General features: G+C 37.8%; 1 protein-coding gene across 4 annotated transcripts in view; it reads right to left on the bottom strand.

Annotated features, from left to right (window-relative positions):
* Window positions 1-218: 218 nt before the first annotated feature.
* Window positions 219-26,994, bottom strand: part of CCAP-R (Crustacean cardioactive peptide receptor) — a 61,205-nt gene continuing 34,429 nt past the window's right edge. For 3 of the 4 annotated variants that reach the window (XM_003700464.3, XM_076529361.1, XM_076529365.1), the window contains exons 3-8: window positions 15,901-16,036; window positions 11,744-11,941; window positions 9,518-9,612; window positions 8,720-8,975; window positions 4,520-4,700; window positions 219-3,933 (exon numbers count right to left, since the gene is read on the bottom strand). In XM_003700464.3, the coding sequence (XP_003700512.1) occupies window positions 3,738-3,933; window positions 4,520-4,700; window positions 8,720-8,975; window positions 9,518-9,612; window positions 11,744-11,941; window positions 15,901-16,036 (1,062 nt within the window). In that variant the 3' untranslated portion in view covers window positions 219-3,737. The remainder of the gene's footprint in view (window positions 3,934-4,519; window positions 4,701-8,719; window positions 8,976-9,517; window positions 9,613-11,743; window positions 11,942-15,900; window positions 16,037-26,994) is intronic. The other variant, XM_076529370.1, reaches the window with a different exon arrangement.

Below are 26,994 nucleotides of genomic sequence, written 5' to 3'. Positions count from 1 at the left end.
CAAGACCTTTTATTTCTAGATGCGCTTCAAACTTTCAAAGTTTCATCGAAGTTCGCTGAATCTGTCAGCGAGGGTGCCCCAAGTAATTCAGGCAACTGCGGTTACTCAGGGAACCAATCGCTTGGAAAATTAGTCGGCTTAATTCAAAGTCTGACGATTCACGAAGAATCATTTCGTTATATGGGACGTGGGAAAAACTGTTGGAATAAAAAATAACATTTCACGCATCGTAGATAAGTTTATTGGACAGTATGTACAAATTATATCTTTCGCCAATGAAAATATGAACGTGGTAACAAGACATAGAGACTTCCTCGTTGTTAATATACAATACAATAAATAATAGACGAGTTACAAATACAGTGCCATCTATCGTTGCCTAAACACTTAACTCTTCGTCAATTTATTCTTACACAATTACACACTCTGTTCCGAATTTCAAGCAATGTAAAAATTAAAATTCGAGCATATAATCCCAAATGCACACTCGAGGTTGTGGATGCAAAACGGTGACGATAACGGCGAAGTTCTTTGTAAAAAATTTACATGGTGCAAGGTGAATGCGGAGGTAGGGGAAAGTTGGACCACATTTTAAATCAGACAGCTACAAAGAATTTTTTATAAAATTAACTTCAATTGTGATTAATATTCTACATATTGGACCACATTTTAAATGAGACAGCTACAAAGAATTTTTTATAAAACTTCCTTCAATTGTAACTAATACTCTACATATTATTTATACTTATATGTTTATAAAAAATATAATTGAAAATGCTGGACATCGAGTTGTGACCTTTTCTTGCAGCAGTGGGTGCGACAGTTGAAAACATGTGTGTCATACATGAAAACGGTGACTCCTACGACAGAAACTCATATGACGTTTTTTATAGAGAATTTCCTGATCTACAAATTCTGTAATAACTATTTTTGTCGTAATACTGATAGGTAAAGAGATATTAGCGATCTTGTGAAGTGAAGATTCTTATGAGAATATAACTTGAGAATTTTTGCCACACTGTCAATAATTTTCCTAAACTATGTATCGTACAAAATAGTAAAATGTGAGAGACGTTACTGAGAATATCAAAGGTGGTCGAAATTCGTAAACCCTCCCCTAAGTCCATGTTCACCTCGAAGGGTGCCTTTTGTCGAGAACCGACGATCGTTGATTTCAAAGACGTAGCTGTACAAAGTGGTGGGTATCGAGGAATCGTAACACGGTTAATGTCGATCGAGCAAAATTACCCGAGGCGTTTTCACGACGAACGCAACCAATGGAATACATGAATATATTACACATTTATGGTTGCACACGTAATGTATATATACACGAAGCTGTCGTTCATTCGTTATGTATATATGTACATACTTTTGAGCGTATCATTTTCCAACGTAGGCTGATCGATTGCCAGACTAATGTTCCTTTCATCCTCCTGAATCTTTGTGAACGTCTAACGCTTCGTTAACGGCTCTGCATTATTTAACGGGATCGTTAAATCGAATTTCGGTTATGGCTTTTACGATCTCGCCCTGAAAGTCTCGGAGTGCTTGTTAGCACTTTGACTGCAGCGTCAACCTAGTTCGATCATAAATTTTTATGATCGGCTACATATGGAGATTATAGAAAGGAGTTTACGAAATATAAATATTACGATGGCGGAGATTGTGAAAAATATCGGGCGTCGAATTCTCAGCGCGTCAAATTTCCACGCGTCGAATTCTCAACGCGCCAAATTTCCTTGCGTCGAATTCTCAGCGCATCAAATTTCCACGCGTCGAATTTCCACGCATGGAATTTTCAGCGCGCTCAATTTCCTTGCGTCGAATTCTCAGCGCGTCAAATTTCCACGCGTCGAGTTCTCAGCGCGCCAAATTTCCACGCATCGAATTTTCAACGCGTGGAATTCTCAGCGCGCCAAATCTCCATGCGTGGAATTCTCAACGCACCGAATTTCCACGCGTGGAATTCTCAACGTGCCAAATTTCCACGCGTCGAATTTCTACGCATCGAATCTCTACGCCCCGAATTCTCAACGCGCCAAATTTCCACGCATCGAATTTTCAACGCGCCGAACCCTCAGCGCGCCAAGTCTCCACACGTGGAATTCTCAACGCGCCGAATTTCCACGCGTGGAATTCTCAACGTGCCAAATTTCCACGCGTCGAATTTCTACGCATCGAATCTCTACGCCCCGAATTCCTACGCGTCGAATTCTCAACGCGCCAAATTTCCACGCATCGAATTTTCAACGCGCCGAACCCTCAGCGCGCCAAGTCTCCACGCGTGGAATTCTCAACGCGCCGAATTTCCACGCGTGGAATTCTCAACGCGCCAAATTTCCACGCGTCGAATTTTAACACGTCAAATTTTCACGCGTGGAATTCTCAGGGCACCAAATTTCCACGCGTCGAATTCTCAACGCGCCAAATTTCCACGCGAAGAATTCTCAGCGCGCCAAATTTCCACGCGTCGAATTCTCAACGTGTCAAATTTCCGCACATCAAATACTCAACGCGTCGAATTTCTACGCTTAGAATTTCTATATCCCGAATTTCCACGCATTAAATCTTTACGCCCTGAATTTCTGCACATTGATACATCAATTCGTTCATTTCATCATGTATGAGAAAACTGCTAAAATTATATAATTTAAAATTTCGAGTTTAAGAAATTAACATATTCTCGATTATTAACCTTGATGGTTATGAAATCTTCCAAAACTGTTCACAAGTGTGTTTCAAACTTTCTGATACTCCATTATCACCTTAACTTCTGAGGTTACTTAAATTTTATTTACGTACAACTTAAAAGCGCTCTAAGACTTTCGAGCGGTAAATCGTTAAAACTCTGCGAATTTTGTATAAAAATTTCGTAGATTAAAATCACAGTGCGATGGAAGATGAAAGACATTGGACGACACGTCAGGCCTGAAATACTGATTACGTAAATAAAAAATCTATTTTACATGTACGTGGTGTGCAGGAAAAGTAATGACACTGATATCTTTTGTCATGTGTGCCACAGTTTTCATTTGTTAAAATAAATTTCATTTTTTTTCCTTTCATCGAAAGAATATTAATGGATCATTCTATGGATGAACACAACATTAAGTACAATAGAATTATTAAATAAAAAAAAAATGAACAGAAATAGATGTCACAGTATGCAGAACTTCTATGTTTAAAAAATTCAGTCTCATTATTTTCGCAACAGACCACGTACTTATGTTCAACGTCGTCTTCTAAATTATGTTTTCGATGTGTCATACAACTGCTTCATACAGCAACGAAATATACCAATGTTCAATTGGTTCATTACGATAGAGAAGTAGAAATTACATTTCAGAAAAAGCGTTTCCATCAGTGCAAATTGTGGACATAATTTTGAAGACGCTAAGGTGAGTATACACTTGTCGCACAAGACGAGGTTTGTACATCAAAATTCGATACAAAAGAAATGACAAAAAATGTCCACCTTAAATGACAACTAAAAAAAATGACAATTAAAAAAAGTAAAAAGTCAAGCAAGTTTCTCTGAATGTATTAAAGTCTCCCCGATAAGAGAAACAAAGAAGTCATTAACATATCAGGGACGTAATGACGATACGCAGGGTACATGTAACAAGTGGATACCCACCTCGATACTCGTTGTCTCGTGGAGCTTCAGAGAGGCTCTCATTAGGCAGGAGACTTGATGTTATTGGACAGGAAACAGACTCGCGTCGTTCGTTTTTTTATACTAAAGATACCATGACTCGTTTTCTGGTGGTGGAGTGTAGCATCGCGATGTGACCGCTTCTTCGCGAAGAATGCGCTGTCAGCGATGTTGTCACCGTGGTTCTGCTGCTACTGTTAGGACCACCGGTGCCGAAACAGTGATGGGGATTCGTCGCGCACCATCCCGAGACCCATGAGATCGCCTGCATATTTCTGTGGAAGAAGATTCGGGATCGTTGCGGACTCTTTTTGTAATGCAATTTCGCATCGTTAGTATTGCAGTTAACGATAATATATTTTTTTTAAATAATCGCAATATTTGTGAAAAGATGACAATAATTGCTGTTGGTACTGGAATCTATTTAGGCTACAAATAAGTTAGCAATATTGCAACGTGTATTCAATTTTTTTTCGTTGTGTTGTACGCCTTTATTTATATTATTGTTATGAATTTGATTAAGTAACGTCTTCTGTTTTAATAAACTATTTAACTATTAATATGTGTAATTCTGTCAATTGCAACTAGATGGCAATATTTATTTGATATAAGACGATAATATTCGTTTGAACAAAGAGAGTAACATTTAGAAAAAAATGACAATATTTAATTGCAACTAAAAGGCAATATTTGTTTGAACTAAGAAGGTAATATTCATACTTGAAAAACCAGAAAAATATTCATTTAGAAAACAAATGTTAATATTAAAACATTGATGTAATTCTTCTCAAAGCCTCCACTTCATTGAAAACGCAGTACAGCACAATTTAAAGTTTGACAATCTCGATATTTCCTACTCACCGTACAGTTTTACAAAATGACGTGCTGAAAAGGCAATATATGATGGGGTTGGCGGCCGAGTTTAATGGCGTTAAACTCTGAATGAACGTGGCTACTGCGATGTTGGTTTGAGTTTCTGGCACGTAGCCGTAGACTTGTAACAGATCGAACACTATGTATGGACTCCAACATAGGATGAATACTGAAACAGACAAAATGGTAGAACAATTTTATATTTAATGATCTGGAAAGGGGTTTGAAAAAATTGTATAATCTTTGACGTTATTTGTCTCTTTCAATCCATGACGCACCGTATGAGTCATATAAAACACTTAATCTCTTTAGTATCATCAATGTGTCATTCTCAAATATTTCATGTTATCTTCCTGTCTGAATACATTTCTTTTTTGACTGACTTCTTTACTCACTAAACTGAGATTACTTAAATTGGTACTACTCTTAATGCTAAACCTATAATATGTATTTAGTTTGAAATTGGAAATGAATTCAAAAAATAAATAAACAAACGAAACATAAATTAGTACATTTATTCTTTATCTGACGAAAATCAATACTGATTTCAAGAAATAAGGAAATACCTCATAATAAGAAACTTGAGCAGTTATTTGGATTGGTAGTTTTAGTGTCAAGATTCAAAGACAAAAATATTTAAAAGAGCTTCCCAAAAATCAAACATCTAAACTACCAAAATGAATAAACAGTCGAGAACTGATCTCCACTAAAAATAATAGAAGAGGAATTAGAAATTTCAGACTGAAATTGTTTTATAACAAGATGCGAGATGATGAAAAGTTTAGGTTATGTTGTCTCAGCAAACAGGAATAAAGCGACTGATTAAGAAAGACATCGGAGAATGGATTAAAAGCTTAAATTAGATGATCCAATAGCAGATGCCGACGAAGGAATAATCGGAAGCAATTGCGGATAACGAGAATCCAACTTTTCGCGCAGAAAGACGAAGAAATTGTCGGAGAATGCTTCGGAACCTTACACCTAGCTTAGAGATCTTCTCAAGAGTCTCGACTCTATTTCGACGTCTAACGAGCTCGAATTCTTCATCGCAATTTGATCTCCAATTCTTCTCTCAATGCATATCTCATTTCAATTATTATGACACGTTATTTCGAATACGTATTCGATCTCCATGAGATCCAGGCGAAAGATAATTTAAACCAGACGCAAATCGGGTTCTTTAACGATCACTTCCAACGGGGCTGCATCGCTAATGGCCGATCGAAACGAGGTAAAAGCAGGGAATGAATCGTTTCATTGTACTAAACCTTCTGTGTAAACGATGAACGCGTACTGTGGTTTCGAATCGTTGACCATTGTTCAAGGGTTTGTGGGCCAGTGCTCGTCGCACGTGTTTCCACAATAACCACTTAATTCTGTTTCGGTACGTCGGTAGAAATTAGAACGTTTAAACAGTGCAACAAAAGTAACACAAATGTTAGGTTTCGACTATATTTATTCGGTGACATAAAGAAGCATTTTCTTCAGAAATTGTTTCAATGTTCACTGTGAACTCGACGCGTGGAAATTTGGCACGTTGAGAATTTGACACATAGAAATTCGGCGCGTAGGGATTCAACATGTAGAAATTTGGCGCGTTCAGAATTCGATGCGTGGAAATTTGATGCGCTGAGAATTAGGGGCGTTGAGAATTCCACACATGGAAATTCGGCGCGTTGAGAATTCCACGCGTAGAAATTTGGCGCGCTGAGAATTCCACGCATGGAAATTCGGCGCGTTGAGAATTCCACGCGTGGAAATTTGGCGCGTTGAGAATACCACGCGTGGAAATTTGGCGCATTGAGAATTCGATGCGTGGAAATTCTGCGCGTTGAGAATACCACGCGTGGAAATTTGGCGCGTTGAGAATTCGATGCGTGGAAATTTGATGCGCTGAGAATTAGGGGCGTTGAGAATTCCACACATGGAAATTCGGCGCGTTGAGAACTCCACGCGTAGAAATTTGGCGCGCTGAGAATTCCACGCATGGAAATTCGGCGCGTTGAGAATTCCACGCGTGGAAATTTGGCGCGTTGAGAATACCACGCGTGGAAATTTGGCGCGTTGAGAATTCGATGCGTGGAAATTCTGCGCGTTGAGAATACCACGCGTGGAAATTTGGCGCGTTGAGAATTCGATGCGTGGAAATTTGATGCGCTGAGAATTAGGGGCATTGAGAATTCCACGCATGGAAATTCGGCGCGTTGAGAATTCCACGCGTAGAAATTTGGCGCGCTGAAAATTCCACGCATGGAAATTCGGCGCGTTGAGAATTCGACGCGTGAAAATTTGGTGCCCTGAGAATGCCACGCGTGAAAATTTAGCGCGTTGAGAATACCACGCGTGGAAATTTGGCGCGTTGAGAATTCGATGCGTGGAAATTTGATGCGCTGAGAATTAGGGGCATTGAGAATTCCACGCATGGAAATTCGGCGCGTTGAGAATTCCACGCGTAGAAATTTGGCGCGCTGAAAATTCCACGCATGGAAATTCGGCGCGTTGAGAATTCGACGCGTGAAAATTTGGTGCCCTGAGAATGCCACGCGTGAAAATTTAGCGCGATGAGAATACCACGCGTGGAAATTTGGCGCGTTGAGAATTCGACGCGTGGGAATTTGGTGTGCTGAGATTTCGATGCGTGGAAATTTGACGCGCTGAGAATTCGACGCGTGAAAATTTGGTGCCTTGAGAATGCCACGCGTGAAAATTTAGCGCGTTGAAAATTCGACGCATGAAACTGTGAAAGTTTCACTATGAGCATTTCCCTCTGAAAGAGCATTGCATATAATAAACGTATAAATCCACAAAGCTAGTTATCTGAAACGTTTGCAAAGAAGATCGGCAGATTCCATCGGAGAAGATTATACGCAAGAGGTATTCATTTTTATAGTTTCCTCGGTTCCGAAGCGCGCCAAGGGGAGTCGTTTGAAACGCGCCGGCCATCGTCGTTTGATCCGTTTCTCTCGAAACGATCTCCGAGAACTGAAAAAGAAGAAATTTTCTGTCCAAGAATCGTCGGCAAGCGAATCTGATTAGTCCAGGCAATCCGTGGCACACGTAAACCCGTTCCCTCGAGGAATAAAGCGAGGAGACGATGGCGCTTTGAGCGACAAGAAACTCGAAACTTGTACACGGTGCTTGACAAATACAACTCGGATTCGTCATCTCTTCCTCGATGTCCCGAGGTTACTTACCGCGAGCAAATAAATCCCTTCGATCTCCTACGTTATTTGCTGCTCGTAAAATTCGCGGAGCCATTTCCCGCCGTTCGGACGGAAAGAAATTACCAAATTTTAAATTGGAAAGGGGAAACTGAAGTTTATTGAAAATTGTTCTAGATTTTGGAGTAATATTTGTTTCTAAGGATTTTACTTGCTCTATGTATCATGAATATACTTTCATATAATATTTTTCATATCAAGAGTCAATTTTGTAGTTTTAAAATTTTACAATTTCATGAGCTGTGTTTCAGTAGCTTTAATTTTACGTGTCATGGAAATACGTAAATTTTCATATAATATTTTTTATATAATTTAGAGGCAACTTTGCTAGTCCTAGAATTTTACAAGTTCATTAGCTTTGTTCTACTTGCTTTAGTTCTGTTATGGAAACCTTTTATATCATTTACAGTGAATTTTGCAGTCTTAGAATTTTACAAGCTCATGAGCTTTGTTTCACTAGCTTTAGTTTTACATATCATGGAAATACGTAAACTTTCATACAATATTTTAAATATAATTTACAGTCAAATTTTCAGCCTCAGAATTTTACAAGTTTATGATCGTACATTTGTGAAGATCACAACAAAAATTTTTATTTTTATGAATATTTAGGATTAAGAAATGTAGCTGCGTTAAAATTGAGGAGTTCTACTTTGTAACAGTCTAACACGGGCTTTAATTAAACTCGCAGCTATAAGTAAGCGAAGTTAAACAGTATTAGACGACTTTCAATTGCTCGACACTTTACAAGTATCGCAAAGTGGTGACTTCTCTCTTTGTTTCCTTCTACAGTTCAATAACAGTTAATTGCAGTTTGGAAATTAATAAGTTCATATTATGATCCCTCAACGAACTTGAAAAGTGTATTAAACTAGTAAGAGATATTCCATAATAAATGTATGAAACGTTCTGAGGAAAAAGTGATGATATTTGGATGATATTCTGGAAAAATGTGAGTGACCCTTACCGAATACTATGACGAGAGTCATTTTGACGGTCTTGACCTTCGCCCGAGGGATGAGTCCCCTAGAGGACGCCCTTCTAGTGTCCCTGGTAGGTCCCTGACGTAATGCTCCTCCTTGCGACCATATAGTAGCTACGATCACAGCGTAACACCCTCCTATGATCAGAGCAGGTGCTATAAAGAGGGTAAAGCTGACCAGGCTCATGTAGATCCTCCACTGCAACGGAGAGCCCAGGTCAATCCAGCACTGAGTCTTCCCCTGGTAAACGATCCTGCCGATTATGCTCGTAGTACGACCAATTTACAAAGAAAGATACACGTGTGGCGGGTCATTTAAGAAACGCTTCTATAGTGGGTTTATAATGCAGGGAAAATTGAGGCAAAAGATTTAACTAGTTAAATTGAACTCACAGTTCAAATGTGACAAACCCTGTTGAAATTTGTAATACTTTTCAACTTCTTAGGTCCAACTATAATATATAACTATGTATATAGTTAGAGCTAAATACTTTTGTATTTTAATTTTCAAACAACATTTTAATTTTATTTATTTATTTTAATATTATAGATATGATTAGTTAGTTTTGACTGACGTATCTGACAAATTGTACAATAGATGCGGCTTGTAGGGGTTAATCGCTATAGCGGAACGTGCTATAACAACGTTTCACGAACATCGTGTCAGCGTCAGGGAGTAAACAGTAATAATCGACTTCATTGTGTCACGACAATGACTCTGTTCACGGATGATTAACTCTTTGGTCTCAATTATAGTTTGCTGATAAGTGTGACGTTTGTTACCTGTATGCGTCTCTCCTCGTACAGGAAAATTATTGGAACACTGAACAATGCTGACAAACTCCAGGCAGCGATGACCAGAGCCCTGGCTCTCCACCCTGTTAACCAAAATTGAAAATTTCTAGATGATATGGCTTGAAAATGTTCTAGGTTCAAATATTATTAGATACGCGGTTCAACCACACACAGTATACAGGGTGTCTCACAACTAGTGTTCCACTAGTGTCTCACAACTTAGCCACTAGGCTCGAAGCTGTCGCTCTTGCATCTGCGCATGCGTAATCCTTGCGCTCTGATTGGTCCGTGTTTTTCCTTAATAATTCAAAAACGAAGCTTCACAGAACATTTTTGCAAAGGAAAATCTTATTCAGAATCAGCTTCCCCTCATTTTAGGGACCTAGTTGTGAGACACTCTGTAGAAGTAGAATGTCAGGGCTGATTTTACGACCTAAAGAGAATGAACAGATGCACATAAGTTTGGTGGAAAGTTCCGCGTCCCCAAGTTTCCTCGTTTCCTCAGCCGCGAAACTTCAGCGACAGCTGGCTATAGAGGAAAACGAGAAAAAGGTGTGCAAGTACGCGTTCCATGTAATAAAGAAAGTTCCCGAAATCGTACGTCACTTTGATACAACTACAAGTTACCCTCGTTGCTAATACGTCAAAGCTGTCCCGTTTACGTGGAAATCGAGCTGTTACATGAATACGTAATACCACGACGTACGTACATACGTATGTACATATATGCATAATATTATATGCCGTATCGTGGGTGTTAATCAAACTGTACGAAATCGCTGCTTTTGCCGTAGCTTCGTAAGATTAAGTTTAAATTATGCGGCAGTTCGCTGGGATGAGCACCTTGGAGCAAATTTCGAGCTAAGCGGAAGATATTAACCCTTTTAACTGTAAATGCCTTGGTAATGTATACGGAATATTGCCTGATGTGAATTGCGCGGCTATTATTTGATTCAGTGGTATGTTAAATTGGAGATGAAAATTAGTTTTGTATCCGCTACTTTGTGCTATGAATTTCACGTCGAATTTCTGCGCAAAGAATTCTTGTGCTACAAATTTCTATGCTAAGAATTCTTAGTGCGGCAAGTCTCCACGCGTGGAATTCTCAACGCACCGAATTTCCACGCGTCGAATTTTCTACGCGTCAAATTTCCACGCGTGGAATTCTCAATGCGTTGAATTTCCACGCGTGGAATTCTCAGCGCACCAAATTTCCACGCACCGAATTTCCACGCGTCGAATTTTCTACGCGTCAAATTTCCACGCATGGAATTCTCAATGCGTTGAATTTCCACGCGTGGAATTCTCAGCGCACCAAATTTCCACGCACCGAATTTCCACGCGTCGAATTTTCTACGCGTCAAATTTCCACGCATGGAATTCTCAATGCGTTGAATTTCCACGCGTGGAATTCTCAGCGCACCAAATTTCCACGCACCGAATTTCCACGCGTCGAATTTTCTACGCGTCAAATTTCCACGCATGGAATTTTCAATGCGTTGAATTTCCACGCGTGGAATTCTCAGCGCACCAAATTTCCACGCGCCGAATTTCCACGCATAGAATTCTCAACGCACCGAATTTTCAACGCGCCAAATTTCCACGCGTGGAATTCTCAACGCGTAGAATTCTCAACGCGCCAAATTTCCACGCGTGGAATTCTCAGCGCGCCAAATTTCCACGCGTGGAATTCTTAATGCGTCGAATTCTCAGCGCGCCAAATTTCCACGCGTGGAATTCTCAACGCGTAGAATTCTCAACACGCCAAATTTCCACGCGTGGAATTCTCAATGCGTAGAATTCTCAGCCCACCAAATTTCCACGCGTGGAATTCTCAACGCGTAGAATTTTCAACGCGCCAAATTTCCACGCGTGGAATTCTCAACGCGTAGATTTCTCAACGCTCCAAATTTCTACGCGAGAAATTCTCAACGCATCAAATTTCCACGCGTCAAATTCTCAGCGCGCCAAATCTCTACACCCCGAATTTCCACGCACAAATATCATCAATTCATTCACTCCCCCATAAAACAAGATTACAACTAATTTCCGTCATGCATTATTAAAACATATGTAAGGCAATAAATCCGAAAGTGGAGTTAAAGCGAAGGTATCAGATGTTCCTGATTGACAAGGTGTTTACCCGTCGAAAAGGAGTGCAAGAGTTATTTATGCGATTTCAATTTGACAGAATCTAGGTCATAATGTACTTACACCTGCCAGTGAAATTCATCGGTCTGGTGATGGCATCGTATCTGTCGATCGACAACGCGACGAGAACGTAGGTAGAGCTGTAGGTCACAACAGCTTGCATGAATCTTATCAGCTTGCAGGCGACGTTACCGGCGTGCCAAGTCACCGTCGTTCTCCAAATTATATCCGTCAACACGGAGATCAGGCCGACCAATAAATCTGCAACAAGATATGCAACTGAGCAACGTGATTCATTGGCTATTAAAGCAGTTTCTATTATTGTAACAGCTTTCCGACCAACGACCACTTAATTCACGAATGAATGAATGGTCTGGAAAAAGCACGGTTCGTTAACCCTCTTTCGGTGTTCGCTAATGATACGATTTATTCGGTGGTTGAGTGTTCTCGATCTGGGTGAAATTTTTATTTTATTTGTTGTGATGGCGGTGTTTTGGAAGTGAGATGTTTTTACAAGATTTATTTATTTTATTGGAAGATGTATTTGTAAGATGTATTTATTTTATTGTAAGATGTATTTACAAGATGTATTTATTTTATTATAGGATGCATTTACAAGATGTATTTATGTTGTTATAAGATGAACTTACAAGATTTACTTACTTTATTGTAAGATGTATTTGCAAGATGTATTTATCTTATTATAAGATGTATTGTCAGAAGCTGTCCTCTTATTTATTATAATAATATCGTGTACTATCCCCTTATTTTATGTTGAGTATCGACGTCAAATATAACGTCTATATCACATCTCGTGCCTTGGTAATTAACCCTCACTAGGGGTGCGGTTTGTAAACCACATGCTAAAATTATGACCAAAGGCATGTGGTACATGAACAAGCTAATTTTTCCTAATAAGGCTGTGGTTTACATACCACTAAAAATAAAATAAATACAAGAACATAATTTTTTATAGTAACAAGATTATATGCAAATTACATTGAAGCTTATTTTCATTTTATAAAAAGTACACATTGTTAAAGAGTTTAATGCTAATTAATTTAAAAATAATATGAGAAATATTTCCTGAAAGATTTTTGAGCAGTGAGGATGAAGGCAATATTGTCCCTAAACTTATGTTGAATGGCGGGTAGTTTAATTGCAACAAATCGCGATAGTTACCCACTTTGTACGAACGACAGCACCGAAAGCACGCATTTTACGAGGCGCGTGATATTCCGTGTGGCGAGAAGGCTCATAAAGAAGCAGTTTAAAGGGATATCGTATCGAGTCTAGATGCGCCATTCGGTCAGTCGTAAAAAAAAACCCTTCGTGATGAGATTTCATCTTTTACGGGTTCCCTTGCGATTCGAACGCTACCCTGACGGTACATTTCTCTAGATATTGAAACTCGATTTAGACTTATCGTCACCGATGGGTTGGTAATCACTTTCGCTATCTATTTCTTTTATAAATTAAACAACTTTGAAGATTTGTAGGTTCCTGGATTTTTAGATTCTTCAGTTCTGGGATTACTAGTAACTCATCGTTGAAGCAGTCTTAGAAGTTGTATAAAGAAGTCAAAAAAGAATAGCTCTTTGTTCGTCTATGATTAGCTAGCAATGAATGGCTCCCCATAAAATTGTAGGTTATGGAATTAATAAAAATCTGAGTTCAAACAAGGATCGAATCGATCGACAAAAGCAATTTCTAAAATGAAAGGTGGCTCGTAAAAAGTATTGGGAAAAATTCGTAAAAATACGAGGAAGATTTAGGTTGTAAGCATCGAACGTTAAAGTTCGCTTGTTCGTTCGACAACGACCCGCAAGCTCGTAAACGCTATCGATACAATACACTCGCGTCTATCGGAAGGAGGAAATCGAACAACGAATTCTTAGTCCCTGTAGAAGAAACAAAGCAAAAACTAGGGTGAAATCGTTTGCTATCTTTTACCCTCTATTCTTCACGGAATCGCTTTATCGTGACCACTCTTCTGTGGAAGGGAACTGGGTCGAGAAAAGTGCTGCGGAAAAAATGAAGCGGAAAAAGAAACGATTGCGGTGAACAGAGACAAAAGATTTGTCTTATTAGGGGATTTGTAGCATTTTCGTACTCTTTGGATCGAAATATACACCTTGGGAGTAATTTTTATAAGAAAAAATTTCGCGCGCTGAGAATTCCACGCGTGGAAATTTGGCGCGCTGAGAATTCCACGCATGGAAATTTGGCGCGCTGAGAATCCCACGCGAGGAGATTTGGCGCGCTGAGAATTCCACGCGTAGAAATTTGGCGCGCTGAGAATTCCACGCGTGGAAATTTAGCGTACTGAGAATTCCACGCGTAGAAATTGGGCGCGCTGAGTATTCGGCGCGTGGAAATTTGGAGCGCTGAGAATTCGGCGCGTGGAAATTTGGCGCGCTGAGAATTCCACGCGTGGAAATTTAGCGTACTGAGAATTCCACGCGTAGAAATTGGGCGCGCTGAGTATTCGGCGCGTGGAAATTTGGAGCGCTGAGAATTCGGCGCGTGGAAATTTGGCGCGCTGAGAATTCCACGCGTGGAAATTTGGCGCGCTGAGAATTCCACGCGTAGAAATTGGGCGCGCTGAGTATTCGGCACGTGGAAATTTAGCGCGTTGAGAATTCCACGCGTGGAAATTTAGCGTGATGAGAATTCCACGCGTGGAGACTTGGCGCGCTGAAAATTCCACGCGTGGAAATTAATGATTCCTAAAATTACTACTCTACCTGTTTAACGTAAATGAATACTATTTCAAAATTATAATATGTAAATATATAAATAATTCAAAATTACAATATGTAAATATATAAATTATAGTAAATTATTTTTTAAATTTTTCAGAAAGACGTAATTTATTAAAATTACCTGAGAATTTCTTACCCGAAAAATGACTTTTCAAATCGAAATTTTTAAAGTAAAACAAATTAACCTGCAAATTAATTTTCGAATTACACCTGGCGGAATAAAATTGTACGTGTCAGTGTCTCTCGTAACGTCGACGAAATACAGCAATTCTGGTACCCAGAAAGAAATAAAAGTTCGACATCGGCCCGAAAATGAAGACGTTTAACATACCGAAAGGCAGAAATAAGCGATCATTATAAAGAGATGAATAAAAAGGGAAAATTAAAACAATATCAAGAAACGTGTTTCCGTGTGAAATGAAAGACATCGGAGACACGATATTGTCGGTAATGTCTGTGCTTAAAGCCGGATGGGTCGTTTATATGCGAATACGTGGAACGTGCAATTAAACGGTGGAAACCGGTGGCCGAAAGCTGTCGAAATTCGCGATCCTTTACGAGCGAATAACGACGAAATCCGATTTGTCGTAAATGAAAAGCGAACAATCTTGTGAACATGCTGTAAAATTCCAATTTGTAAGCGGTCCGTGTTTCTGCTCCGGGGAGATTATATAAAATATAAAAAGAAGTGGAGCTGATATCGCGTTTCGACGGCGAGGATTTAATGTACAAAATGGCGCGCGTAGCGACACGAAATCCATTTTCTGATCGATTCAATTTCCATGTTTCTAAAGTATACTGCGCAGAGATAAAAATATTGATAAGAATAGAAATCTGAAATGTTACATTCTGATAGTATTTTCAATTCTGAAATGTTAGATTGGAATTGTTAGATTTAGGGTGTAATGTATGTCCTGAAATGGTTTGGAGGTTAGGTTAATTTACTGTCACTAGTGATTGTTTAATTAAGTACATATTTTGTTCATCTTCAAAAATGTCGTCACAGATGGACAATGAACTGTCACTTTATTAACTACAAAATGGAAATCCATTACTAAACTAGTTCCTACAGCACCAAAGAAGCCAAGTGTTTCTGAGCACCGGTTTTTAAAACTTTTACGAATAAGAGAATCGTTAGATCCACAGCACCCAGGAATGTGAAATATAGTTCTCAAGGTTTAAATGCATAAAAATCAATATCCTTCGGTTCTCACATTCTCTAGAAGCATAAGAATCAGCTCGTTCGCGAGACGCGTAGTTGCAAAGTACTTGGAAGAAGTAGTAAATTTAATGGTCTGGTACTTGAGAAACAACGGGGACGGAAATTGAAGTTAAAAGTATCCTATTCGATGTGCGACAAGTTTTACGTTCCGTTATCACGATGAAAGTAGAAAGTTTGCAGTTATCGAATCGACTTCTCGTCAGAATTTCCCGAGTATCGGTAAAACGACTTACCCGCGAACGCCAGTTGCTTGATGAAAAAGTCCATCCTCGTCTTTCGACGTTTGCCCCAGAGGAGGCCAATTAACACCGCTATGTTGCCCACGACTATCATCGCGAACAGCAACCATAACACCGTGAATTGTTCCGTCTGTAATGAAAGAAAATTCCATGTGAGTATAGGGTTGAAGTCGCATAACCTCAAACTTAAATGTTAACCTCAGATGTGACTATAATCATCTAACCTCAAAAGTGACTATTATCATTGAATATCAACAATGATTATAATCATTGAACCTCAACAATGACTATAATCATTGAATCTCAACAATGACTATAATCGTTGAACCTCAACAATGACTAGAATCATTGAATCTCAACAATGACAATAATCGTTGAACCTCAACAATGACCATAATCATTAAATCTCAACAATGACTATAATCGTTGAACCTCAACAATGACTATAACCATTGAATTTCAACAATGAATATAATCATTGAACCTTGACAATGACTATAATCGTTGAACCTCAACAATAACTATAATCATTTAACAATCTGAAATGATTATAATCATTGAACCTTAACAATAACTATAATTATTTAAAAATCTGAAATGATTATAATCATTTAACAATCTGAAGTGACTATAATCATTGAATCTCAACAATGACTATAATCATTTAACCATCTGAAATGACTATAATCATTGAATCTCAACAATGACCGTAATCATTGAACATCAACAATAACTATGATCATTTAACCATCTGAAATGACTATAATCATTGAACCTCAACAGTGACTGTAATCATTTTACCTCAAAGGTGACGATAATATCTTAATCACCTGAAATGATTATAATCACTGAACCTCAACAGTGACTATAATCATTTAACCTCAACAGTGATTATAACTGTTTAACCATGTGAAATAACTATAGTCACTGAACCTCAGCAGTGACTATAATCCTTTAACCTCAAAAGTGACTATAATCCTTTAACCCCAATATGTACCACATACGACCACAACTTCAGCGTACATTAAAAGTGACTGCACCTTAAACGTGAAATTATGAAAAATTTAAAGCTACAGTAGGGTAAAATAGTATAATTATAGCTTTCAGTGTTTGTCATTCATCAGATCAGAAACACGATCTTGCCGATAATTGGTTTGTTTGCGTGGGCACGCGACAAAGGCAGTGCGCTAACGCAGACATTTTTTAACGTCGAAAACGCTGTCAGGGCTGTCCGAACGGGCTACCGTCGTAAATCAACGCCTATTCGTCGAACATGGTATTTATTAGCGGGATAATTACGAGTAAGAGGAACGTCACCGAAGGCGACGTCAAAGTTTCGCAATATACCCGAAGGATCCATGGATCGATGGTCGTTAACGCGTTTATTACCACGGTGCTCGTCGAATGTAAATTTATCAAATAATTTATAAAATAACAAATTGAAAGCTTCGTACCGGAGATTAAACAGCCATATTTTCCAATTATCGGTCCTTTCCCATTACTCCCTTGCCGACTCTCACAACAGTTAATATATTAACGTGGACTTTTATTCGATTTCATTAATTAGCCAGAGGGATTTAAGCAATGAAGACGAAAAGGAATTCAATGATAGAAAAGAACGTTTTCAAGTATTCCGAATCGTCACATTAGAGTAATTACAGTGCACTGCTAGAAACGCTTGTTTCCGCGCCAATCAACGTTGTAAAAGTTCCCCGTTCCCAGGTGGGTCACTCTAGAAATCGTAACGATATATCCTGAGAAAGTTTCACCGTGACAGGATTATTAAAGCCAGCAAACAAATAATCTGCAACCGATCGGCAAAGCGAAACAAAAAACACGGTGAAATGGTAATTCGGATTCAACGACTGCAGGCAGTTCAATTGGTCCGCGAAGTTTTGTGATCCTTCAAAGGATACATTCTATGTATGCGTGCACGGAGTGGTTCGTTAAAGACGAGACGTTTCATTAGTTGCTTTCGGACGATAAAATCGCTGGAGAAAAAACCAAGTTGAATTGCTTCGGAACGGGATGCACTGCTTAAATGTGATTCGAAATTACAAAGACACGATCTGGACACTGGTTACGACCGTACAGTGCAATGCTTTGTTCATAAATTATCGAGACGTTCGTAGATGAATATGGGAATACACAAATTTTAATATTACTGTAGCACTGAAACTATCAAAGTGGTTAAATGAATGCTTTACTGGTGAATACATGGTGTAGTCTGTGTAACTATAAGTTAGATTACTACATGCTGGATTGTTACGCGTTGGATAACTACGCGTTAGATTACCACGCATCAGATTCCTGCGCTTAGAATTACCACGCGTTGTATTACTACGCGTTGAATATCCACGCGCTAGAATACTACGCGTTGGACTACTACGAGTGGAATATGCATGCGTTGGCTCACTACGCGTTGGATATCCACACGCTGGATTACTATGCGTTGGTTAACTACGCATTAGATTACCACGCGTTAGATTCCTACGCTTAGAATTACCACGCGTTGTATTACTACGCGTTGAATATCCACGCGCTAGAATACTACGCGTTGGACTACTACGCGTTGAATATCCACGCGTTGGACTACTACGCGTTGGATATCCACACGCTGGATTACTACGCGTTGGTTAACTACGCATTAGATTACCACGCGTTAGATTCCTACGCTTAGAATTACCACGCGTTGTATTACTACGCGTTGAATATCCACGCGCTAGAATACTACGCGTTGGACTACTACGCGTGGAATATCCACGCGTTGGATCACTACGCGTTGGATATCCACACGCTGGATTACTACGCGTTGGTTAGCCACGCGTTAGATTACCACGCGTTAGATTCCTACGCTTAGAATTACCACACGTTGTATTACTACGTGTTGGACTACTACGCGTTGGACTACTACGCGTTGAATATCCACGCGCTGGAATACTATGCGTTGGATATCCACACGCTGGATTACTATGCGTTGGTCTACTACGCGTTGAATATCCACGCGCTGGATCACTACGCGTTTGATATCCCCACGCTGGATTACTACGCGTGGGATTACCACACGTTGCATTACTACGCGTCGAATTACCACGCGTTGCATTACTACGCGTTGGATTACCACGCGTTGGATAACTACGCGTTATCCGAAGCTGTCGCTCTTGCGTCTGTGTATGCGCAATCGTCGCGCTCTAATTGGTCCGCGTTTTTCCTTAATAATTCAGAAACGAAGCTTCACACCCCATTTTTGCAAAGGGAAATTTTATTCAGAATCAGCTACTCCAAGAACCTACACTAGTTGTGAGATACCCTGTACACAATTTATGTGTTAACATTTGCTTATTTTTCAATTTCAAAGTAATTATATGTCATTAAGCTTAATATAAATATATTAAAAATAATTTTTCACTGTCAAAGCATTTCTTTCAAAGTTTCTTAATACTGAAATGAACTAATTTTTCATAATTAACGTTCAACGTTACCTCGTTAAAATGTAAAGTCCGTTTAGCGAAACTTCACAAAGGAATAACGACATAGAAACCGAACTACAGAACAAGAATCGAGTCCATTCCGAGAAGAAAAACTTCCGGTTTTTATTAAAACTTCTGAAAGGTAGCATAAATCTCGAAGTATGTCAGCCACAAAACAGGGAAATTGGAGTGTCGGTATATTTCGCCGCGGTTCGATGACATCCGTCATTTATGGAAAATCGATGTCGTTCGATCTGTGTCCTATTCCGAGGGCCAGATTCAGCAGATTATTAGTTTCATTTCGAAACACGCCCATACTGGAGTCCCGTTGCAAAAGTGGGTGGATCGTTAAGACAGCAATTTATGGTTGCAGATTCTACAGGGAACCACCTGCATCGATCGAACACGCACTTGCGTTATCTTGTACGAGATACCTTCGATTAAACTGTGGGATACTGCAGTGATTATCCTTTGTCGAAATCGGGTAGTCCGCCTAATTGGAACTGAAATAGCAAGGGTCACTAAATGGATACTGTTACTGGTCGTGTAACAAGGCGTTTGCTTAAGTAATTTATTCCTTCTGACTCTTGTATTATTTCTTCAGTACTCGATTTTAGTAGGATCTGTCCATTTATTACATTAGTTATTTTGTTGTAAGTTTTGAGGAGTTTTTATTACTTTAGAAGACTTGATTGATAAAGAGTTTAGGGTGGGATGAAAGAGGACATTGTTTAATTTGGATGATTGAGATGGTTGAGATGGTAGAGATGTTTTACTAGATTACATTAATTATTTTGTCTTAAGTTCTGAGGAATTTTTATTACTTTAGGAGACTTGATTAATTTAAGAAGTTTATAATGTGATGAAAGAGAACATTGTTTAGTTTGGATGATTGAGATGGTTGAGATGCTGAGTTGCTTTACTAGATTACATTAGTTATTTTGTCTTAAGTTTTGAGGACTTTTTATTACGTTAAGAGACTTGATTGATTTAAGGAGTTTATAAAGTGATGAAAGAGAACATTGTTTAATTTGGATGATTGAGAAGGTTGAGATGCTGAGTTGCTTTACTATATTACATTAGTTACTTTGTCTTAAGTTTTGAGGACTTTTTATTACTTTAAAGTGTTTGATTGATTTAAGGAGTTTATAATGTGATGAAAGAGAACATTGTTTAGATTGGATGATTGAGATGGTTGAGATGCTGAGTTGCTTTACTATATTACATTAGTTACTTTGTCTTAAGTTTTGAGGACTTTTTATTACTTTAAAGTGTTTGATTGATTTAAGAAGTTTATAATGCGATGAAAGCGAACATTGTTTAGTTTGGATGATTGAGATGGTTGAGATAGTAAAAATGCTTTACTAGATGGTACATTATTCTTCTAAGATTTACCACTTAATAACAATTGATTTTAAATAACCATGCAACATGTAGAAAGATCTGTGAATACATTAACATGTCCGGATGTTTGAACACAAAAAAATACAACGATAGGGTTTAAAACAAGAGGGTTTGAATTATAGTGCCTGCAGCCACCAGGGCATTTCGTGCCGGACTTAACAAAACTGAGCAAATTCTTCTGACCACACGAACCGTAGCGGAAGTTTCTTTCTCGAGTAATGGTTTTGTAATTGGGTTAATTGTATCGCTATACAGAAGGCAATTAGCGAATTTAAACGGTGCCAGGTGACTATTTTTACCTGCAACCATGTGCAAATCAATTACCTGGTATTACAAACGGATTAAGTGATTTAATCAATCGAATCGCGTTGTTTCGCTGATCCTAATCCAGTTTGTTTCGGCTATGAATCGTAAATCAGTTTCAATTGGAATTCGAGACGCGTTTGTGGGACGTGTCGATACAATAGCGTTCAATCAACTAAGCAAACTTTCGTCTCTCTATTAATACTAGTATGTTCATAAATACTGTACCTATAAATATTTTCACTAATACAAGAGTAACACGTATGTGCATATGTATAATGAACGATGTGGACAAATCTGTTTATATCAAAAACTAAGTAGAGTACCAAGTAATTGGTCACCTAATTATTAGAATACATAAAATTAATTCATAAATGCTATACTTAAAAATATTTTCACAAATGTACAAGAACATCTTCACACATATGTGCATATGTATAATGAACGATGTGGACAAATCTGGTTACATGAAAAGCTAAGTAGAGTATCAAGTAATTGGTCACCTAATTATCAGAATACATAAAATTAGTTCATAAATGTTACACCTATAAATATTTTGATAAATGTACAAGAACATCTTCACACATATGTGCATATGTATAATGAACGATGTGGACAAATCTGTTTATATCAAAAACCAAGTAGAGTATCAAGTAATTGGTCACCTAATTATTAGAATACATAAAATTAGTTCATAAATGCTGTACCTATAAATATTTTCACAAATGTACAAGACCATCTTCACACATATGTACACATGTATAATGAATGATGTCAACAAATTTATTTATATCAAAAACCAAGTAGAGTACCAAGTAGCTGGTCACCTAATTATCAGAATACATAAAATTAATTGATAAATGCTATACTTAAAAATATTTTCACAAATGTACAAGAATATCTTCACACATATGTACACATGTATAATGAATGATGTCAACAAATTTATTTATATCAAAAACCAAGTAGAGTACCAAGTAACTGATCACCTAATTATTAGAATACATATAATTAGTTCATAAATATTGTACCTATAAATATTTTCACAAATGTACAAGAACATCTTCACATGTATGTACACATATGTTATGAATTATGTCAACAAATCTCTCTACATTAGAAAACAAGTAGAGTACCAAACTGGTCACTTAATTACTAGAGTACCTAATAACTGATTTGAACGTAGTAAAAGGTTCGAAAAGTCCAAAGCAGAAACTTCTCACGTATGTACAAATGTGTAATAATGTGAACAAATCTGCCTACATCAAAAACCAAGAGCATTCGTATAGCACCAAATAATTGATCCCCTAATTACTAGAGTACCTAATAATTGATCTGACCGTAGTAAAAGGTTCGAAAAGTCCAAAGCAGAAACTTCTCACATGTATACAAATCTATAATGATGTCAACAAATCTGTCTACATAAAAAGCCAAGAGCACTAATTCGTATAGCAGCAAATAATTGATCCCCCAATTACTAGAATACCTAATAATTGATCTGACCGTAGTAAAAGTCCCAAAAAACCCCAGGCAGAAAATTAAAATCGAAACAATCATAACACGAACACGATATTCTGAGTAGGTAATTGAAACGATCATAGTTCGTTACCTAACCTACCCAAAACGCACATATTGCACATGTATCCAATGTTCCGCGAAACGCGTTAATTAGGTTAATTTCAACGAAGCAGCAGATTCAGGTTTCCGAACAGCACACATTAAAGCCAAGTTTCTGGCATACGATAAAAAATTGAAACAATCGATTAAAATATGGAGGAAAAGGAATTTCAACGTTATTCGATAACGCACTTTTGCGCGATAGAATTTATACGTCCCAAATGCAATTTACGACACGACCAGGTAATGCATATAAATGACTAATATTTAGGTAGCTAGTTTGTACGTCTGAAACATAGATGAGTGTTGACTATCCGCGGAACTAATTTAACTTTTTGCCGTTGCATTTAATTTCTCTATGCGGTGCGTGATCGAAATTTCGAATTAACTTCTTTCGAACATTTTTTTCATTTTAATTCAATGATGCGATCAATTCTCTAAAATGTTGCGTGATTCGCTAACAAGTTTATTCGTATTGATAGCTTGTCTCATTATTCTCGAGAGAAAAGCTCAATTCATTATTTGAAGTAATATGTGATTTTCTATTCCATTCTAATTAATATACTGATCCGTCAATTTTGATTTGCAACGAGGTAACACGTTTAATATTTTTAAAGCAGCAGAAGATAATTTTGGATGAAGTTCTCCGAGGATGCAATGTTTGTGCAGCTGTAGAGATACATATATGACTGTTGTAAGTTTATTTTATAACCATTTTGAACTTTTAGGTTAGTTCAAGAATAACATATTCGGAGCACAATTGTTAAAAACAATTATTAAAGACAATTTTACTCCTATATTAAATTGTTACTCTTATATTATTCACAGCAAACGTTCACCTTGATTTAACATCATAGAGGATATTTCAGACAAACATGGAGAAGTTGTGTCAAATATTTAATGAGGCAATATGTCCTGAAATTGGAGAGTTCATATGCACTTCTACCGATATTAATCGGAAACTGTCCAAACGTGGCCAATGCTGTCGATAGCGTTCGGCTGGATAATAGGAAAGTTTCTTGTTCAGAATGGCGGTGTTGCATTGCGTGAGCCAATCGGTTAAGAAAAGTCACCGGTGCAACGTCCACGCCTTTCACAGGAGGGGGCTTATCTGACAGCTTTAATATCTTCGATGTAACGATTTAATGTCTTCGATGCAACTTTCCATAGAGAATTATTCGGACTTCTTCAATTAAAATATTCTAGTTTGCTCCTTCAATTAAAATCTTCTAGTTTCCTCCTTCAATTAATATCTTCTAGTTTCCTCTTTCAATTAAAATCTTCTAGTTTCCTCTTTCAATTAATATCTTCTAGTTTCCTTCTCCTATTAAAATCTTCTAGTTTCTTCCTTCCTCTAGAAATCTCGAGATATTTAGAGTTCACTTTGTCTGCTGTTTCATTTTCGTTTAAATATGTACTCTACCTGATTTAAATAGAAGTTTCCCTTTTTCCTATCAATGTTTCTCCGTTTCGATGCAACTTCGTTTGTTAATAAAGACCTCGGGCAATGTTATTTATAGACTAAAATGTTGCGACAGGTGGAGCACTACCTGTCGATACGCTGTCAATAAATATTGAAAACACTGAAATATCGACGGGGACTGTATTTTTTAAAAATTGCTCTTTGATAACTTTGAAATATGATATTGGTGGAGAACAATTATGGAGAAAGTTCAATTTTTTTTGCATTAAATACAATGTCACTGAGAAGATAGACCTTGACCTAGAGGTTAAAATTTAAAGGTAGATGAAGATTAAATTTTTGAACAGCGAGCTTCATTTGTGACAGTGACTTCTAAATGAGTTTCAACCCCTTAAGCTACAATTGTCTGAACAGTTATTCACAGCTAATTATTCCCACAAGATTAAGGCAACTGAGGGAAGTCAAAATGTTTGGTATTATTCAGTGATCCTTGATTATGTAAATTATGATAGAAATTGACCATAAAATTCAATTGCAGTGAAAATACGAGTGCAATTGATCATATTCGAACTTTAGTGTGCGTCACGAGTGTGTCACGTCATTAACCCCTTGCTGTATAATTTATTTATCAGACGCGTCAGCCAAAACTACTGTTTTTAGCTATAATGTTAAAACCAACAAAGAAAATTAAAATGCGAGTATTTTATATTCAGCGATCCTTAATTATGCAAATTATAGTCCGACCTAAATTGAAGTGTATTAAAAATTTGAGTGAGGTAACAATTACGTTCTAAGTGCATCACTAAGTGCTTCTAACAGACTCGTCAAAGTACAGCAAGGGTTGAGAAGTTAAGGGTGAACTTGATTTAATCTCCTCAAAATATACCAAAATTCTAAAGGTCCAAATAGCAACATGTTTTACAGAAATATTCATTACAACACCCCATGTATTTCACCGAAGAGTACAATATGCATTGTATGTTTAATTATGTTCTGGACGAAAACACAGTTGGAAGACTTCGTGCCGCATTTTCTCTGGAACGGCAAATTACGTTCGTTCCATTGGAAGGAAAATATCGCCGAATCGACGAAAACCGAGGCCCGTGTAACTACCACTTTCGCCTTCCTTTATTTCCCTTCACTCGCTACGGCAGACGTATGGCTTCTTTCATGACAAAGAACGATAGGACAGTCGATCGAATCTCTTGATTCGCGTACATTGCCGCTCAAAAGTTTCAGAATATTTAATTGGCTGGCGTGTTGGCTTATCTCGTTAATATGTAATTTATAATGAGACCTGGCCCTTCGTTAAATCTGACCTGAATGCGATTTAACGGCGTTCGAAAATAATTAGACATCTTGTTGCATGTTACGCAATTTTGCGTTTCTGTCAGGGAATTTTTCCTTTTCATGCTTTTTCAAGGACCAAATTCTCGACGACTCAAGTTTTCAAAGTCCCAAATTTCTCAAGGACTAAATTCTCAAAGTCCCAAATTCTTCTAGTCTCAAATTTCTCAAGGACCAAATTCGCAAAGTCCCAAATTCTCCAAGGACCAAATTCTCAAAGTCCCAACTCCTCCAAGTTCCAAATTTCCAAAATTCCAACTTTTCTAAGTCCTAAATTTCCCAAGGACCAAATTCTCAAAGTTCCAAATTCGCAAAGTCCCAAATTTCCCAAGGACCAAATTCTCAAAGTTCCAACTCCTCCAAGTACCAAATTTCCAAAGTTCCAACTTCTCTAAGTCCCAACTCCTCCAAGTTCCAAATTCTCAAAGTTCTAACTTCTCTAAGTCCCAAATTTCCCAAGGACCAAATTCTCAAAGTTCCAACTCCTCCAAGTTCCAAATTTCCAAAGTTCCAAATTCTCAAAGTCCCAACTCCTCCAAGTTCCAAATTCTCAAAGTTCTAACTTCTCTAAGTCCCAAATTTCCCAAGGACCAAATTCTCAAAGTTCCAACTCCTCCAAGTTCCAAATTTCCAAAGTTCCAAATTCTCAAAGTCCCAACTCCTCCAAGTTCCAAATTTCCAAAGTTCCAACTTTTCCAAGTCCCAAATTTCCCAAGGACCAATTTCTCAAAGTCCCAACTCCTCCAAGTTCCAACTTTTCCAAGTCCCAAATTTCTCAAGGACCAAATTCTCAAAGTTCCAACTTCTCCAAGTCCCTCCAATCTCACCTGAATGCGCTTTAACAGCGCTCGAAAATAGTTAACGTCTTGTTCCATGTTACGCAATTTTGCGTTTCAACCAGGGAATTTTTTCTTTTCATGCTTCCAATATCAAAATATTGTCGCTGGTTATATGAACTTTCATTCCGCTGTGTGCAGTAAAATAAGGGTGAGTTTCGAAATGAATATTACTATACTTCAAAGCTGCCGAGTTATTTTCTGTAGAATATTTACCTCGTGTTGTGATTGAATATTATTGACATTTCAATTTTCTATATATGTATCAATCAAATTTAATCAACGTCGAGATCAATTGTCAGCTGGCGCATAAGCTTCAAATTAAAAAATTAAAAGATTTAAATTAATTCGCACGGTGTTCACTTTTTTCGAACACCCTCGAGTGGTTTTGTATATGGGTCATACACGTCAAATCTATCAATTTTGAACATCACCATTTGCAATTTATTTTTAATCAAAATATGTTATAGTCCATGTCAAACTAGGGGTGGTTTAAGTCATCATTTTGCCGATTTCGAATTTGTTAAAAAATAACAAGCTTCCAAAGTTTGCAATTTTTGCCCTACAAAAATAGGCTTCACTTATGAATTTTTTTCTCAGAAACTGCTCAACCGATTTATCTAAATTCTTTTTCGTTTTATTCATGAAGAATTGAGCCATTTTAAAATATTTTTTTTAATTTCCTCAA

This window comes from Megachile rotundata, chromosome 1, assembly GCF_050947335.1.
Source record: "Megachile rotundata isolate GNS110a chromosome 1, iyMegRotu1, whole genome shotgun sequence".
Taxonomy (NCBI): domain Eukaryota; kingdom Metazoa; phylum Arthropoda; class Insecta; order Hymenoptera; family Megachilidae; genus Megachile; species Megachile rotundata.
The sequence above is the reverse complement of the archived record's forward strand: the minus strand, read 5'-3'. Positions and strand labels throughout refer to the sequence as shown.